General features: G+C 39.3%; 1 protein-coding gene across 4 annotated transcripts in view; it reads right to left on the bottom strand.

Moving 5' to 3' along the window:
- LOC124713425 (putative peptidyl-tRNA hydrolase PTRHD1) overlaps positions 1-20,015 on the bottom strand; it is a 45,417-nt gene that overhangs the window by 20,578 nt on the left and 4,824 nt on the right. For all 4 annotated transcript variants that reach the window (XM_047242949.1, XM_047242946.1, XM_047242947.1 and 1 more), the window contains one exon: positions 7,068-7,283. In XM_047242949.1, coding sequence (XP_047098905.1) covers positions 7,068-7,256 — 189 coding nt within the window. In that variant the 5' untranslated portion in view covers positions 7,257-7,283. The remainder of the gene's footprint in view (positions 1-7,067; positions 7,284-20,015) is intronic.

Raw genomic sequence — 20,015 nt, forward strand, 5'->3', positions numbered from 1 at the left:
AAAGATTCCTGAGCACAGTCCAGTGTGTCCTGTCTATCCAATATGTCTATCACTTGTTGAAGGGAGGGATTAACTAGTTTCAAAATTTGCTCCCGTATGCGAACATCAGAAACGTTCTGTGCAATTGCATCACGCACCATTGTATCTGAATAAGAAAGACCACAGTCACATTCAAAGGCACAGTCCCTAGTAAGTCCTTGCAATGTTGCTACCCACTCCCTATTAGTTTGACCGGCCGTACGTTTTGTACGAAAAAACGTATACCGTTTTGCAACCACATTAACTGTTTCTTTGAAATAGGCATCCAAGGCAGACAAAATTTCCTCGTATGACAAAGTTGCTACGTCGCGGCGGGGAAACAATTTCACAATCACACGGTATGTGGACACACCGACACAAGAAAGCAAAAACGGCTGCCGCTCATTACCTTGAATTCTGTAGGCAGCCATGTGAAATGCAAACTGACGAGACCACTCTTGCCAGGTCTCATCGGCTGCCACGTATGGTCGAAAGGGAGGTGCAACAGCGTTCAGTGGCAGCGGTAGCGAAGAAGCGGCGGCGGCCGCATCGGTTTGAATGGTACGTTGACCCTGGACGAGCTGTCCAAGGGCATCCAGTAACGCCTGCGTCTGCTGAGTCTGCAAGCGATAAAATTCGGACAGTACATCTGGAGAATGTGGCGCAGCCATGACACAAATAAATGTAAGCAATCAGAAATCTTTAAAACGGCGCCAATGAAGCAAACAAACGAAGTAATACAAACTCTTTATCTCGTCGCCAATCTGTTGTGACGTAACAAGACTGTTACGCCACACGGTAGTAGCCAAAAGAAAGGCAGGCACGCGTACACACACACGCCGACGGGCGTGAAGTCTGGAACATGAGAACTTATGAATGAATAAGAAGAAAAGTATGTAGATGCTTTTTACTTATCTTTTCTTTATTCCTTGGAATACATCGCTCTTGAATACTAGTAAGCTATAGGCACTGATACAAATGGCTCCTTGCTAGTTCGTAGCCATTAACTTCTGATGGCTATTCTGTCTCTCGGCTAATGAGAGAGAAAGGCTTCATACAACTGGGCGATAGCTAGGTTCGCGTACAACTGGGCGGTAGCTTGGTTCTCGTACAACTGGGGTCGAGTCCACTCTCGTATCACGAGACCTGCCTTGGTGGTGGCGCTAGGTCTGCGATCACAGTGGCGACACGCGGGTCCGACATGTACTACATGGACCGCGGCCGATTTAAACTACCACCTAGCAAGTGTGGTGTCTGGCGGTGACACCACAATGTGTATCTGGGCATGCTGGAAAATTGGCTCATGCCATAATTGGAGACTTCATCTACCAACAGGATAGTGCTCCATCCCACTTCCATCATGGTAAATGATATTTAGGAATTCTTAAACAGGAAACTGAGAAACAAATGGACCATTCATGCCACCATTGATGATCATCAATTCAAGTCACAGCCTCCACACTCACCCAACCTAACGCTCTCTGATTTTATTTATTTATTTTTTTATTTTTTGTGAGCAGTTACGTGGAAGATTGAGTGTTACACCTTCTCTACCAACAAACCTTCCAGAACTGCGAGTTAGCATCAATAGTGCTTCTGAACATATTGACAGGGCCATGCTGAGCCAAATGTGGGAAGAACTTGCTAATCAACTTGGTATCTGCAGAATCAGTAGGGGGATACATATGGAGCACTTGAAAAACTTTCTGTGTGTTCAAAGCCCTGCGACAATGTCAGATAATATAGGTGCAGAAAAATTGTAAAACTGCTTCAATCATTTTTAATAACCTTGTAACATGTTGATCAATTCTTCTTAGAATACACACTTTCATGATTTTAAAGCAAACATATCCACGACGCACATATGTTGTGATGTGACAGACCTGATGTGTGTATGGAAGTTGAGTTTGGCAGGTCATAGGCTTGTTCTGCCCAGGGCACTGGCTAGGCCGAATATGTGCTTATGCTGGTGAATATTTTTGTGTGGTGGTAGGGTACATCTGGACTGCAAGCAGGTGCTACGCCTCAGAGCAGATAAACAGTTAGACACGAGAAGTGACATAATGGAAAATCTGATAGACACTAATTGTTGATGGTGGATAATGGTTGCCATCCTGAACACATGCAGTATGGCTAGATTATGATGAAGGATATTACAGAGGAATGTATTAAATGTAGGTCCCAATATCCTACATAATTATCGAATATACCTGCATATAGTAAATGAAGAAATGAAATTATTAGTAATAATGACTCCTCAATACAACTAGACTGAAAGATATTCACAATGAAAGGTAGGAAAGCATGCTAGCACTTGTAAAACTAATAGCATAAGAAATGCTTACCATATTTCAACAGTCAAAGTATCACTGGATAGCTAATGGGAAAAGTTAGCAGTTCAGTCTATCAGAATTGCAGTACATTATATCAAACTGGTGCAATAGCATAAAGTATTATAATTACTAAATTAACTAGTTAGTAATGAAGTATCGTGAAAAAACAGACTGGCAGCCAACGGCACGTCAATCTAGAAGTACTACAGTGTCATAATACACTTTCAGAAGATATACTTTAGTGACATTTATTTATAAACATTGATAAATAAAAAGGTAAAAATCAAATATGTAAATTACAAGAGAAAGGTGAGAGATATCACCAATTGGAGTACTTGAGTGTTAATAGGAGACAATTTTTTGTAGGAAAAGCACTATACATACGTACATATTAAATGATTTACTTATGTTTATTTGATACGATAAATTTGCACAGTTCCAAATAACTTTAAAAACAGTCATTCTCTTGCAAGGTAAAATCTGTCTACTAGTATTGTTTTTCTTGTTTTGATAGCAAGCATGCAATAGTGCTTATCATTTTATGTAAGATACTCGATTTAAATAATTTGTATTGTACTGGCAATCACATTCTGAAACTGATTTGTGACATCAGAACCGAAACCAAGGAGATGCGGTAGCTTACAAGCACAAAACTACAAGAGATGAGGACAGTTGGTTTTGGAAAGCTGCAGAGGGAGGCTTGGGGAGGCAGCCGGTTTGATTTTGCATAATTCTTAGCATCAGTTCAGTGTCATAAAGTGGTTTGGGCATCGATTCACCCATATTCGCTAATACTGTCAGTACTCTAACGTTCCTTGATACCTATAAATTTTAATGTGGTAGCCTAACGTGAGGCTCAGAGAAAATTCCAAGTTATGATGAGGAGTGAATAGCACTTATAAAAAGTAATGTTAGCTTGATTACAGACTCAGACTCTTGAACTTTGCAGGAATTTTGATACATTAATGGTGCAGTTTTATTACCTGAACTTTAATATTCAGCAAAATTGATTGGTGGCATTTCATCAAGCACCTGCTTGTATCAAGTTCATGATCCCTGATTTTGAATGATCACTCTGATTCATGTTTAGTACAATAAATTCAGTTTACATATTTATGCTGATCCAAGAGCCACCTAAATCATTTGAGGTGGTCCACATAGATCTGAACTTTATAAATTTTTTTGGGAACAGGTAACGCTGACATGTGCAGGTATCCCTAGACAATGCAGACGAATTGATCCACACATTCATCTCTTCCACCAGCTTACAGTAAAGAGGTAATTTAGACAGATTTATTCATTCTGTATTTATGACTCTCATCTCCCATTACAGTTTGTGAAGTTGTACACTAGTCTGTAGTGCTGGCCCAGATGTTTCGAGAAAATCTCCACAACTTTCTTGCACTTATTACATCTACACTCCACATATCACTGTGAAGTGCAGGCAGATGGTACAGCCCATTGTACCGCTAATAGTTTTTTTTTAATGCTGTAATTAGTCAATTTTGTCTTTGTGATCCCTATGTGAGTGATATGTTGGGGATTGTAATATATTCCCAAATTCAACACTTAAAGTTGGTAGTTGGTTGTAAAAGTTTTATAATGACATTTTCACAGGATAGATTGAGTCTTTATTCAAGCTTCTGTCAGCTCGGTCTTTTCTGCACCTTCGTAAACACTCCCATGGTTCAAACAAACCTATGACCATTCATGCTGCCCATCTTTGTATTCATTCAGCATCCCCTGTTAGTCCCAGTTGCTGCTGGTTCCATACACTTGAGCAGGATGTTTTGCACGAGTGTTTTCTATGCATCTCCCTTGCAGGTTGATTGCATTTTCCTGGTATTCTACCAATAAACCACATTCTGCCACCTGGTTTATGTACTATAATATATGCCTTATGAAATATTAGGAAATTTGCTTTACTCTGGTATGTAACAATTCAGAGAAGTCACACCCGTAGAGTATGACTCCTTGCCAATACTGATATGACTCACTGGTCACTAAAGGGTATTACAAAAAAGTAATGATGGCCATTGTAAAACTCCACTCATTTGTAGTTATTGAGGAGTACATTGAACTTAGGAAAAGGTATCTGTACAGTTTATTGTAATAAAGTGTTTGATTATTGAAATGCAAAATAGTGTACATCTCACTACATCCCTTTCAATTCAGAGAATATTAACAAATGATTTAATTTGAGGTCACTGACAAGATTTCAAAAACAGTTTCAGAGTTAATGCTTTATATTCGATTCGGACCTTATCTGGAAAGCAGTTACATGAGACAAGAATACAAAACTTATATTAATTACAGTAAACAAAGAACCTGCTGCCTTATCCATTTATTTTGAAGGTCATTTTTATTGTAGTCATATTCTAAAGTATTAAATTCCTAATTAGTCATGCACCACCAGATAGGGTAATCAATAACGATAAAATGAAAAAATGAGAATTTTTAAATAATTTGATTATGCTGCAATTGAGCCTATGTATCGTTCCATTTCATATCTGTGCAAATGCTTAATCCAAGTATTTGTATGAACTAACTGACTTCATTTTTTCATTTCATGAAGTTCACAATTTTACATTTCTACATATTTAAAGCAAGCTGCCAGTCTTTACACCACTTTGAAATCTTATCAAGATCTGAGTGAACATTTGTGCAGCTTCTTTCAGACAGTATTTCATTATACATAACACCATCACCTAAAAAAAGTCTCAGGTTACAATTAATATTGTCTGTAAGATCATTAATATACAACATGAACAGCAACAGTCCCAAAACAATTCCCTCTAACACACCCAAACTTAGCTCTACATCTATCAGTGACTCTCCATCCAAGATAACTTACTGTGTCTTCCTGCTACCATCCAATATCATTGATATTGATTTGTTGTAGAATATAAGAACATATTCTGAGCTCAAACATAATGAACAGAATGACTTCCTCAATGCCAACAGCATGGTTTTCAAAAACACTGATCATATGAAATCTAACTCACACTTTTCTCACTTGACATACTGAAAGATTTTGATCAAGGCAACCAGGTAGATGCAGTATTTCTTGATTTCCACAAAGTGTATGACTCGGTACCGCACCTACACTTATTGTCAAAAGTACGATCATATGGCGTATCAAATGAAATTTGTGACTGGATTGAGGACTTCTTTGTAGGGAGGACACAGCATGTTATCATGGATGGAGAGTCATCGTCAGATGTAGAAGTAGCTTCAGGAGTGCCCCAGGGAAGTGTGTTGAGGCCCTTGTTGTTCATGTTATATATTAATGGCTTTGCAGACAATATTAATAGTAAAATCAGTCTTTGTGCAGATTATGCAGTTATCTATGATGAAGTACTATCTAAGAGAAGCTGCATAAATATTCAGTCAGATTTTGATAAGATTTCAACATAGTGCAGAAATTGGTAACTTGCCCTAAATGTTCAGAAATGTAAAATTGTGCACTTCACAAAACGAAAGAACATAGTATCTAATAACTATAATATCAATGACCTATCCCAGAATATTGCTCAAGTGTGTGGGACCCACACCAGATAGGACTAACAAAGAATATTGAACATTTACAGAGAAGGGCAGCACGAATGGCCAAAGGTTTGTTTAATCCATGGGAGAATATCACAGAGATACTGAAGGAACTGAAACGGCAGACTTTTGAAGATAGACATAACCTATCCTGAGAGAGTATTAACAAAGATTCAAGAACTAGCCTTGAATGAAGTGATGAGTCGTAACACTTTTATGTTACCACACTCCTGATAAACCTAATATTTCCCATATGATTTTTCTTAATTCCACTTATTCTATACTAACTTATCTTTGAATCATAAAGTTCTGCAGTTTATTGTTTCCAAACAAAAAGTAAGATAAGCAGCTAGGTCTCTAAGATCTATTGTCTCTTCAGCAAAGTGCAGGCCCATGAGAAACTGGATATTTTTTGTGGCCTCAAGCTATTCCCCAATGCTCTGTCACTCACTCTCAATATTCTAACACAAGGGTCAGAATATAGACATTGTAAGAACTTGCATGTGGCACCATGACCTCCAGCAACACTAGTTGGCATGTACATACCTTTTAAATACAAGGTCTCACCATGACTAATGAAGATCCACTTGATGCACACAATTTTAATGGGCTCATGACATGCCTTATAAATATGACATGCCTTTTATATAAATTTCCTTGTTCTGACAAAATACTTTAAATCAGTTCACAGCTCAAAAATAGTTGTGTGTAAGACAATTAAAGGAGAACTGTAGTAAGAATGGTATTAACATGGCACCAATAAAATAAACCATTTTTGGGACGTACTGTTAACCTCTTTGAGGACATCTATATCAAAACTATTATTAGTGACTATGAGGCAGCTGTAGCAACAATAATTACTAAAGAACACATGGTAACTAAAACAAGCACATATATTGATTAATACCACATATAACAAATGTTTCTTGAGTGAATAATCTCTGTGTACTAGGCAAATATTATATTAATGTGAGGTTTGAAAGATGCTACATGCTTAAAAAATAAATGAAAGTCTATCTTTTTAAGCATACTCTTAATACAGCATTAAGATTTACTATGCCCTGGAATGGTCAATAAATGAACGATTTCTTACAAAACAATGGTAGGCAATAAACAGGAGTGAACTAACAGAATACTTTGTGGGTTTTTACATTATGGGCATAGTCTCACCTCCAAGACAACTTTATGCATTCTGTCAACATCACACAGATACTCCTGCACATTCTCATCATTGTAATACAAATGCAAAACGGCTGAGACACCATGACACGCTTGTGCAACAAGTGCTCCAGCATTCCATTTGGAAGACTTTGCTAGGTCCCCCCGCATTATTATATACTGCACCAAATTCTTGCTCATTTCCTCCTGACTACTGCTGTTCAAAACCTGAAATGTGTTCATCAGAAATGAATAAGTAATGAATTTGATTACTAAAAATTAAAAAAAAGTTACAGAAGAACAAACAATCTTACATATTGTTTAGTAAAAGATGTTTATGTATTCAGATACATAATATAGCTCTATATATGAAAGATTGTGGAGAGGGAAATAAAAACACCTCTCTTCAATAGTACAAGTAAATTGAAGTTGCTAACACCTGGAAATGATTTAGTGTCTCTTACACATATTTTTCTCTCAATATTGTTTCTAACTTCATGACTTTTTTTATAACACTACTGACAATTGCAGCCAATATAAGACAAAAGTGTCAACACTGCAGAATAACAACAGTGTGGACGCAAGTCAAAGCGCTACTGCTTAGGTAGTGGTTCAAATTTCACTAACAACTGTTGTTATCACACTGAAGAGTGTGTTTTATCAATGTCAAGGCTTTCTGAGATGAAACAATACCGCAACAGAATAAGGAAGGGTGAGGAAATCAGTCACGGTATAGCTGAAGAAATTGCTCTGGCATTCAGAAGAAGTAATTTAGTAATACCACAAAAACCTAAATTCAATCCCACTTCTCTCAGGTACAAGTTTAGCACCTTAATAAGTGTGCCATTACACTCGACAACTTCTGTAGTTAGGATTGTGTGCCGACATGTTCCACAGAGCAGTTACAGGTGTTAGCAGCCAGCGGGTATGCTGATAGATTAAAAGCAGTCATCACTCTCTTCCGCATACCACTAGTCATTTACCAATAACACTGCAGCTTGTGAAGGATGGAAGTAGTAATGGACATATGAAATATGGGAACAAGTTGAGAAACTTTTAGCAGGCATGTAGAAGTCATGGATGAAAAATGAAATATTGTTTTGGTTAAACCTCAAACGAGGGAGGATTTATCTTCAGGAAGTGCAACTCTCATTACAGTCACTATGCACACAGACATAAATAGACTGTACTCCAAACTGTCACAACATTAACTTTTCTCTGTCAGGGCAGAGTAGGTAGTAGTTTCTGAATAGTGCACTCCTTACAGTTATATTCAAGGAGAAGATGGGCTACGTGGAGACCAGCTGGAGGAAATGAAGTGGGCAGTCATTTGACTGGAGTATAGTTGACCAGGGAATGCAGTTACCTGTGAAGTAAATCAGACTGTCTGACTGACATGCTCCATCCAATTATCTATGATACTACCACTTGTCACTGGAGAAAATGAAGAATTAGACAAGAAAGTCATTTGATGATATATATATATATATATATATATATATATATATATATATATATATATATATATATACACTTATGATTTTTATATATGTCGTGTGAACATACACTGACATGACAAAAGTCATGGGATAGTGAAATCCACAGATACAGATGGTGGTGGTATCATCTACACAAGGTATTAAAGAACAGTGCATTGGTGAATTTGTCATTTGTATTCTGGTGATTCATGTGAAAAAGTTTCTGAGGTGATTATGATGGAACAAAGGGAATTAACAGACTTTGAACGTGGAATGGTAGTTGAAGAGACATTCCATTTCAGAAATCATTAGGAAATTCAATATCTCGAATTCCATTGTGTCAAGAGTGTGCTGAGAATACCAAATTTAAGGTCGGTCAGTTGATTTGGGGGAAGAGACCAAACAGCAAGGTCATCGGTCCCATCGAGTTAGGGGAGGATGGGTGAGGAAATCAGCCATGCCCTGTCAAAGGAACCACCCCGGCATTTGCCTGAGGCGATTTAGGGAAATCACAGAAAACTCAAATCAGAATGGCCGGATGCAGGTTTGAACTGACGCCTTCACAAATGCGAGTCCAGTGTGCTAAGCACTGCATCACCTTACTCGGTCAAATTTCAGGTATTAAGTCTCACACTGGACAACACTTAATAATAGAGAGCAGCAACATTTGCATAGAGTTGTCAGTGCTAACACTAAAGCAGCACTGAGAGAAATAACTACAGACATCACTGTAGGATGTATGATGACTGTATCTGTTAGGACAGTGTGGTGAAATTTGGCATTAATGGTATACGGCAGCTGACAGCCGACCCAAGTGCCTTTGCTAAAAGCATATCACCTGCAGTCCCTCTCCTGGACTCATGACCATATCAGTTGGACCCTACACAACTGGAAAACTATGATCTGGTCAGATGAGGCTTGATTACACTTGGTAAGAGCCAACGGTACAGTGCGAGTGTGGTGCAGACTCCATGAAGTCACGGATCTAGGTTGTCAACAAGACACTGTGCAAGCTGGTGGTGGCTCCATAATGGTGTGGGCTGTGTTTACATGGAATGGACTGATTCTGCTGGTACAATTGAACCGGTTATTGACTGAAAATAGTTGTGTTCGGCTACTCGGAAATCAGTTGCACCATTCATGGACTTCATGTTCCCAGACAATCATGGAATTTTTATGGAGGACAATGCACAATGTCACCAGGCCACAATGGTTCACGACTGGTTTGAAGAACATGCTGGACAATTTGAGCAAATGATTTAGCTACTCAGATTGCCCGACATGAATCTGATCGAACATTGTGAGACATAATCGAGAGGTCTGTTTAAGCACAAACGGCAACACTTTCACAATTGTGCATGGCTACAGAGGCAGCATAGTTGAATATTTCTGCATGGAACATCTGCGAACTTGTTGAGTCCATGCCACGTCGCGTTACTGGACTACACTGTGCAAAAGGAGGTTCAACACGATATTAGGAGGTATTCCATCTGTCACCTCAGTGTATATACTTTATATATGTATATTTACACGATATTCTTGCCCTGAGGCCCACGTGATATCCATCAGCCATTGTTCCAATGGCATCATTTGGATGTGGTATAGAGGGGCATGGAGTCACCACATTGCTCCCTCAGCTGTTGTCAGCTTTGAGAATTGTTACCTTTCATTCAACTGGCAATACCAGACTAACTGCATCTGTTCCACTCCTTCCATCAAGGTCCTCCACATGGCAGTGCTTGGCTATGGCGGCAGAACTATACAGGTTGAGACTTATGTCGACTGACAAATTGTGGAGGTGATTCATGGATATTTTCTGAGTATTTAGTTTTAAGGGATTCATAGTCTCTGGTGGTCTTCTACAAAGAAATTGCATTTCATTATTATTATTATTATTATTATTATTATTATTATTATTATTATTTACTTCTGATTCCCATTTAGCTTTGAAACTGTACTTTACTGAAACTATCTGCACAACATGGCCAATGTCTGCAGTGTTTGCTATGTGACTTGTTTGGAAACACACTTGATGAACCCTTCACCCTCATGCTTTCATTCAGTACTGCTCAATTCTGTTTCAGGTTTGTTTTGCCAGCAGTGTTAGTTCTGTGTTAACAGTGATACACGTACGTACATATAGGTTCTCTAACAAAGAGTTACCTGATATGCACCTTCTGTATGGGTTTACTGAATGCAATGGAAGAATGTCAGGACAATACTAGCTGAGTTTTTCCTGCTGTGATGAAAATTAAATCACCCTTTTTGCAGCTGTACCTACAGATCCTTCCCCTGCTGTGTAAATATTTTCACAAAAACAGTGGTACCTGTGGTGGTAAATCAAATAATCATAATTACATTATTGCTCTGTAATTATCCTTTGGGGACCAGGTCTCTTTAGCAAAATATCCAGGGAGAGAGAGAGAGAGAGAGAGAGAGAGAGAGAGAGAGAGAGAGAGGTAGAGGTGTGTGTGTGTGTGTGTGTGTGTGTGTGTGTGTGTGTGTGTGTGTGTGTGTGTGTGGGCGCGCGCGCCCATCTTATTTGCTATGATGAATGGCAGCTTGCTCTAAATGTTGAACTGCTTGACTTATTCACATTGATTTAATATCTAGACATAATGTTGCAAAGTGACGTGAAATGGAATAAGCACATAGGATTGGTTGTAGCGCATATGAATTGATGACTTTGGTTTACTGCATTAATTCTACAAATGTGTAACTCATCTACAAATGAGGTCATGTAAAAAACACTTAAGTGAGCCAGTCTTGAGCACTACTTGAGTGTTTGTGATCCCTACCAGGTCAGATTAAAGGAAGTATTGAAGCAATTCAGAGGTATGCTGCTAGACTAGTCACTGGTAAATTTGATCTACACACAAGTAGTATTATGGAAATACTCCATTGAAATTAAGTGTCTGGAGAGAAGATGTCCTTTCTTTTGTAAAACATTATCAGGAAAGTTCAGAGAATAGGAATTTGCATCAGATGACAGAGCAATTCTACTGCAACCAAGGCATGTAGACAGCGGTTTCTCCATTTGAGAGTGGAGTAGCTACATAGTACTCTCCCACTATACATTGTAAGGTGTCTTGTGGAGTATGTATGTTGATGTAAACTCATATTGGCAGCTGAAGTTAATTTTAATTGTGCTACTTGTAAATATTTATTTTATTAATTTGTAACTGTTTTTGGGTCTACAATGTTTTTTTACTAAAGAAGATTGGGCTAAAACTGTTATAACTTTTGGAGAACATTATCAAATCCATAAAGAGCTGCAGAACTCATCTAGAACAACTATTTTGGAACCAAACAAATTTCATAGTTTCATCTGGAAAAATATTATATATTCATCTCAGTAGTTGGCGTGGTTACAAAAATATGTCAGTAGTTACTTTACACACCATTGTGACTATTCATCAAAGTGAGAATAGTTATTTATCTACATCTACATCTACATTGATACTCCGCAAGCCACCCAACGGTGTGTGGCGGAGGACACTTTACGTGCCACTGTCATTACCTCCCTTTCCTGTTCCAGTCGCGTATGGTTCGCGGGAAGAACGACTGTCTGAAAGCCTCCGTGCGCGCTCTAATCTCTCTAATTTTACATTCGTGATCTCCTCGGGAGGTATAAGTAGGGGGAAGCAATATATTCGATACCTCATCCAGAAACGCACCCTCTCGAAACCTGGTGAGCAAGCTACACCGCGATGCAGAGCGCCTCTCTTGCAGAGTCTGCCACTTGAGTTTATTAAACATCTCCGTAACGCTATCACGGTTACCAAATAACCCTGTGACGAAACGCGCCGCTCTTCTTTGGATCTTCTCTATCTCTTCCGTCAGACCGATCTGGTACGGATCCCACACTGATGAGCAATACTCAAGTATAGGTCGAACGAGTGTTTTGTAAGCCACCTCCTTTGTTGATGGACTACATTTTCTAAGCACTCTCCCAATGAATCTCAACCTGGTACCCGCCTTACCAACAATCAATTTTATATGATCATTCCACTTCAAATCGTTCCGCACGCATACTCCCAGATATTTTACAGAAGTAACTGCTACCAGTGTTTGTTCCGCTATCATATAATCATACAATAAAGGATCCTTCTTTCTATGTATTCGCAATACATTACATTTGTCTATGTTAAGGGTCAGTTGCCACTCCCTGCACCAAGTGCCTATCCGCTGCAGATCTTCCTGCATTTCGCTACAATTTTCTAATGCTGCAACTTCTCTGTATACTACAGCATCATCCGCGAAAAGCCGCATGGAACTTCCGACACTTGTGCGTCAAAAAGAGAGAGAGATGCCTCATCCAATATATGGGATTCAAGTAAGTGATGCTACTCCAAGAGCATGAAGGCTGCATATTTTACTTTCCCTTGTTCCCTATTCAACCAAGTAAGACAGAGACTCTGAATGAAATGGCACATCGCTTGTGCTTCTGGAAAGACTGCTCCATGACAAACATTACTGCTACTTTCCACCTTTTTGTTGGAAGATTGGCAGAGGGATCTTAATTAAGTGAGTGCAGTATCCCATGTCTTGCTTAAACTGATAACTTCATTGCATGAAACAACAAGTTTACTGTTGCCAGTCATGGTAAAGCATAACCTAAAATGTTTGCATTTAATGATAACTCCATCCTTGTTTATAAGATTTTCCAACACCCTACGTTGATAGATTTATTATTGTGTTGTCCCAGACACTTTGACCCTGAATCATGATACTGGTCTTGTCATATTTTATAGTTTTATTCCAGGCAGAGTTTGATAACAACTACTTGCTTAATTTTTTTAGTTTGGTGTGTACTTTTGTTTGCTGCACCTCTCCTAGACTGTTATGATTGTATGTCCCACATACAATACACAACACTGGAACTACATGCAGTAGGCTCCCAGGTTTTGAAGGCCTGTTTAACATTACAAAGCAGACCTTTTATCTTTTTTGGTGGGTGTGAAATGGACTGGATGTTGTGTTTCTGCATGAATGTGCTGATTTGTTTGGATGTTGAGCCAGCAAATGGTAGTAGATAAGCAACCTTTGGTTTCCCCTTATTGAACTTCATCTCCTCCACAGGTATTCTTGATTTTTGACTCCCATGCATACAACTTTGGTGAATCTGGGTACTCACTCCTTTGGAATATCATTACAGGCATTTCAGTTCTTTAGTAGGGCTGTCATTATTTCACTGTGTTAAAAGTCCATGGACCAGAGACTTGAGGTCTTCCAGTGCCGATTTTCAGTAAGTTCTGCAGCTAAGGGACCCATGTGTTCTACATCTACATCTACATTGATACTCCGCAAGCCACCCAACGGTGTGTGGCGGAGGGCACTTTACGTGCCACTGTCATTACCTCCCTTTCCTGTTCCAGTCGCGTATGGTTCGCGGGAAGAACGACTGTCTGAAAGCCTCCGTGCGCGCTCTAATCTCTCTAATTTTACATTCGTGATCTCCTCGGGAAGTATAAGTAGGGGGAAGCAATATATTCGATACCTCATCCAGAAACGCACCCTCTCGAAACCTGGCGAGCAAGCTACACCGCGATGCAGAGCGCCTCTCTTGCAGAGTCTGCCACTTGAGTTTATTAAACATCTCCGTAACGCTATCACGGTTACCAAACAACCCAGTGACGAAACACGCCGCTCTTCTTTGGATCTTCTCTATCTCCTCCGTCAACCCGACCTGGTACGGATCCCACACTGATGAGCAATACTCAAGTATAGGTCGAACGAGTGTTTTGTAAGCCACCTCCTTTGTTGATGGACTACATTTTCTAAGCACTCTCCCAATGAATCTCAACCTGGTACCCGCCTTACCAACAATTAATTTTATATGATCATTCCACTTCAAATCGTTCCGTACGCATACTCCCAGATATTTTACAGAAGTAACTTATACCAGTGTTTGTTCCGCTATCATATAATCATACAATAAAGGATCCTTCTTTCTATGTATTCGCAATACATTACATTTGTCTATGTTAAGGGTCAGTTGCCACTCCCTGCACCAAGTGCCTATCCGCTGCAGATCTTCCTGTATTTCGCTACAATTTTCTAATGCAGCAACTTCTCTGTATACTACAGCATCATCCGCGAAAAGCCGCATGGAACTTCCAACACTATCTACTAAGTCATTTATATATATTGTGAAAAGCAATGGTCCCATAACACTCCCCTGTGGCACGCCAGAGGTTACTTTAACGTCTGTAGACGTCTCTCCATTGATAACAACATGCTGTGTTCTGTTTGCTAAAAACTCTTCAATCCAGCCACACAGCTGGTCTGATATTCCGTAGGCTCTTACTTTGTTTATCAGGCGACAGTGCGGAACTGTATCGAACGCCTTCCGGAAGTCAAGAAAAATAGCATCTACCTGGGAGCCTGTATCTAATATTTTCTGGGTCTCATGAACAAATAAGGCGAGTTGGGTCTCACACGATCGCTGTTTCCGGAATCCATGTTGATTCTTACATAGTAGATTCTGGGTTTCCAGAAATGACATGATACGCGAGCAAAAAACATGTTCTAAAATTCTACAAGAGATCGACGTAAGAGATATAGGTCTATAGTTTTGCGCATCTGCTCGACGACCCTTCTTGAAGACTGGGACTATCTGTGCTCTTTTCCAATCATTTGGAACCCTCCGTTCCTCTAGAGACTTGCGGTACACGGCTGTTAGAAGGGGGGCAAGTTCTTTCGCGTACTCTGTGTAGAATCGAATTGGTATCCCGTCAGGTCCAGTGGACTTTCCTCTATTGAGTGATTCCAGTTGCTTTTCTATTCCTTGGACACTTATTTCGATGTTCTTTTCTCTTAACTAATACTATCAAGAAAATTTAGCTGGCTTTATCAAATTTCATTATGAATATTATATTAGGATGGATAGAGTTTAGGTCTTCTGCAAAATCCTGACGTTCTTCCATTGTATGTCCATGTATTCATTGTAAAATATTGGTTTAAACTTAACATATTAATACTAGTGCTTTTAGCTACACTCAAAATATTTTGATCAAGCACGCCAAGAAATCACATATTTGAGCCCACCCCCCTTCCACCATATTGTGGCCTTATCTGTAGCATCTTCCCTCCTGGGACAATGTGGAACCCTCTTACTTATATTCTGAGTGACCTCCTTCCAGATATTTCCTCTTTTCAGCTATATAAAGGAACCTGAATTTCTGGAAGTTAGGAGCACTGTCTGTTTATATGATGTGCGTATTGGCCATATGGTGAGTTGCACCATGTGAAAGAAATACTGACTGGTGTATTTGACAGTGAAATTAATAAATTTCTCACTTAATTTTTTTATAATGTTAAATAAATTTTGACTTTTATTTTGAAATGGAGTGCACAATAAGATAACACCATGTGTCATCTAGTTGTAGATCATCGAAAAATTTGTTTAGACTTTGATTACACTGTGCAATACTTAAGACGATGTACACAGAAATACAGGTAGAGCTGCACTCACTTTCTTATTTTCCCTCATATTTGATCACACAGTAACATTCTACTTCTCAAACTGTGAACATAGTTTGTGTGCAGGAGGATCTGCAGTGAATTGACGCATGGTGCAGGGAATGGCAATTGAATCGCAATGTGGGCAAGTGTAATGTGCTGAGAGTACATAGAAAGATAGATCCCTTATCATTTAGCTATAAAATAGCAGGTCAGCAACTGGAAGCAGTTAATTCCATAAATTATCTGGGAGTACGCATTAGGAGTGATTTAAAATGGAATGATCATATAAAGTTGATCGTCGGTAAAGCAGATGCCAGACTGAGATTCATTGGAAGAATCCTAAGGAAATGCAATCCGAAAACAAAGGAAGTAGGTTACAGTACGCTTGTTCGCCCGCTGCTTGAATACTGCTCAGCGGTGTGGGATCTGTACCAGATAGGGTTGATAGAAGAGATAGAGAAGATCCAACGGAGAGCAGCGCGCTTCGTTACAGGATCATTTAGTAATCGCGAAAGTGTTACGGAGATGATAGATAAACTCCAGTGGAAGACTCTGCAGGAGAGATGCTCAGTAGCTCGGTACGGGCTTTTGTTAAAGTTTCGAGAACATACCTTCACCGAAGAGTCCAGCAGTATATTGCTCCCTCCTATGTATATCTCGCGAAGAGACCATGAGGATAAAATCAGAGAGATTACAGCCCACACAGAAGCATACAGACAAGCCTTCTTTCCACGAACAATATGAGACTGGAATAAAAGGGAGAACCAATAGAGGTACTCAGGGTACCCTCCGCCACACACCGTCAGGTGGCTTGCGGAGTATGGATGTAGATGTAGATGTTCTAAGACACGCTACAAACCTGGACTGAGACACAAAACAGGGCTAAAATTACAACTCAGAGAGTGTGGCAGGCTGATCATTTACAAAATAGCTTGAAATAGCCACCCTGACAATACACTCAAATTTACTGCATAATAACTTAGGAAGTAGATAAGACAATTCACAAAATCTTTTAAGTACTACCACAGTGGTTTCAATGTCTATTGACACAGATAGAGTAAACAAGTATCTGCCCTCATAATGGCATATGAAACACAATCAATTAAGAGTGGTTCAGTGAATTCTCTTCACCACACTGTAGGATCCTTTCAGCAGAGTGGGAAGCCTTGTATCATCAGCCTATGTCCTATTTGCAGGTGAGTTATAAGCCACACTTTGCATCATTTCCAATCATTCTTCTTCCCATCAGTGTCTTACTCTGCAACTAAATAGCAAGGTGATGGCATGCAGGACAGCAGATTGACAATGTGGGATTTCAGAACAGGCTTTCTTGGCTGCCACATCTGCTTATTTGATTTTCTGAATTTGCACAAGCCCTAGTAGCCAGAATGCTGATACCTTCTTCCCTAACCTTTGCATATGCAGAAGGGCGTCCTCAGCTATTATCTTCGTGGTATTTGCATTGTAGACTCAAGGGGATTCAAGAAGTTGGAGCATATGAAGAATTTTTCAACAAACACATTTCATCGACTCTAGTGCCAGAAAGATCAATATGACTCCATGTTGAACAAAGTAAATTGATCTGGCAAACAGATCTTTACCACAAATTCAAGGAAAACTACAGAGCAATGAACATTGTTCCCCAGCTGGGAGCCATTTGTGAACACTGCTGTACAGGGTGTTTCAACAGGAATAGCAAATATTTTAGGAGCTGGTGGTATAGACTACTTTGAATAATGCATTCCATGTGTCCCAGTTTAATTTGTTACAGAGATACAGCTGTTACACAAAAGCAAATTATTAAGTCTGAAGTTTATCTTCATAAATTCCACCTCCGGCTTCAATATACTTCCTAATTCTCAAGACAGCACTATGTATAGCTCTTCCAACATTATTTTGGGGTTCTTTTATGAGGACAGCACTATTCATAACACAATCAATCAATTTGTCTCTTCTGTTTACTTTGTAAACTTCATCTTTCAAACATACCACAAGAAAAATCTAAACGAGTAAGATCTGTGGATGTTAGTGGTCAAGCCAAAATGACCATTTCTGCTTGCCCATTATTCAGGAAATTGACAAAAAAAAAAAAAAAAAAAAAAAAAAAAAAAAAAAAAAAAAAAAAAAAAAACCACAAGAGGCATTTAATAAGTAATGCAAAACATTTTCTTTTTTTCTGAAAGCAGGTTGGTTTTACTCAGTATTCTAATATACCACATTATTCCCCACTCTTTTGGCTACAGAACCAGGTTTTTTCAATATAATCTCCATTCAATTCAGTGGCCTCATGCCATATTAATGGTAGAGCCTGTATGCCTGCATCGTACCACTCTACTGGCTGACACTGGAGTCAACGCCATGCTGCATCAATAACCCCTCCCCCCTCTCCATCATCCCCGTACTGCTTCCTGCAGATAGCATCCTTCAAACAGATGGTCCTTAATTTCTCTTTAAGGCCTTCTGTTATGCAGCGAGGAACCCAGTGGGTAAACAGTTTTCAGTACCCCAAATGGTACAAATGTGTGTCAGCACTATCAACAAAGACGTCCAGTTGAGCAGAGAGATGTTTCATAGAGATACATTGATCACCTCAAATGCAAGTGTCCTCATGTTTCAACACTGCACACACGTTCCAACACTGCAGGAGCCACAGCTGTGTGCCGCTGGCCAGCATTTGGGAGAGTGGGTACATTTGGGTGACCTTGTTGCGATGACGACTTGGAATGCACCTCCATTACAGACATCATTTTGAAAGTTACATATAGCGATGCCATTAATTGGAACTTCGTGAAACTAAGGGGCCTGAAGTGGGAATATTCCATGATGTCCCACAACATATTCCACATTTTTTCAGCCAAAATTGGCCACTGCTTGTTGAATGTCCCTTGTAGGTTAAAAGTGGCCAGAATTGTCAAAAAGGGGCGGGGGTGGGGGGTGGGAGGGAGATCATCTTTCATTTTGAAAATGACAGGTACTTCAGCAGTGGAAAAATTGGCACACTAACTGCTATATGACACAGTTCTCTTCACTTGTGGGAGACTTTAGTGTCGCAACATCAGTCTGCTCCAGCAAAATAAACATGGCTGTGTTACTCTTTGTTTTCATCAATGAAGAATAGCATTCCATAATCTGTTTATTTGTTGTCTGAGGGTGTAATAGAAGCTGAAATCCGCAGAAGAGTTTCAGTACAATATGTGCGAGGAACTGTCAGCAGCTACTGAAATGTCATGCTGATGAAGATGAAATGTTTCTTAAACAAATCTTCACCAGAGATGAAACATGGGTTCATCACTTTAAACCAGAGACTAAATGCCAAAGCATGGAATGGACACATCACAAATCTCCAACCATAACGGAATTCAGGAGTTAACCCCCTACAGAAAAAGTGATGGTCACAATTTTTGGAATGTACAAGAGTCATTTCTGGAACATTATCCAGAAGATGGTGTATGTCCACATAACATCTCCCACATAATTCAGATTCTTCAAAATATGCATTTGAAGGTGTTGGAACATTCTGCATAAGTCCTGATTTCATCTAGATGGATTTGCATTTGTTTGGTCCATTTAAAAATTGTTTAAAAGATTGTTAACTCACATCAATGAAAGGGGTGAACGAAGTGGTGCATGTGTGGCTTGATGCTCAATCAAAAACCTTTCTGAGAAGGATGCTGGAAAGCTTGTGCAACAATGGACCAAGGACACTGAGAAGGAGGGAGAGCACACAGAGCATGACATCACTGTAAATTTTGTACTGTTGGAATAAAGCAGAAAAATTGTGCAGATACTTTTCAATTTATCCTCGAATCTATTCCCATATTCAGATAAATTTATGACTGGAAAATGTTTTTAGTTCAATGAAGAGGTGGACTATTATTTTACAGAATCTGCACAAGTGAGCTTGACAGATGTATTTTGAGCATTGAAAAATTTTTACAGTAACATCATGTTCTGTTGTACTTAGTTCAGTGGTTATTCTAAAGTACCACAGATTGGAATATTTACAAGCTATATA

This window comes from Schistocerca piceifrons, chromosome 1 (genome assembly GCF_021461385.2).
Source record: "Schistocerca piceifrons isolate TAMUIC-IGC-003096 chromosome 1, iqSchPice1.1, whole genome shotgun sequence".
NCBI lineage: Eukaryota > Metazoa > Arthropoda > Insecta > Orthoptera > Acrididae > Schistocerca > Schistocerca piceifrons.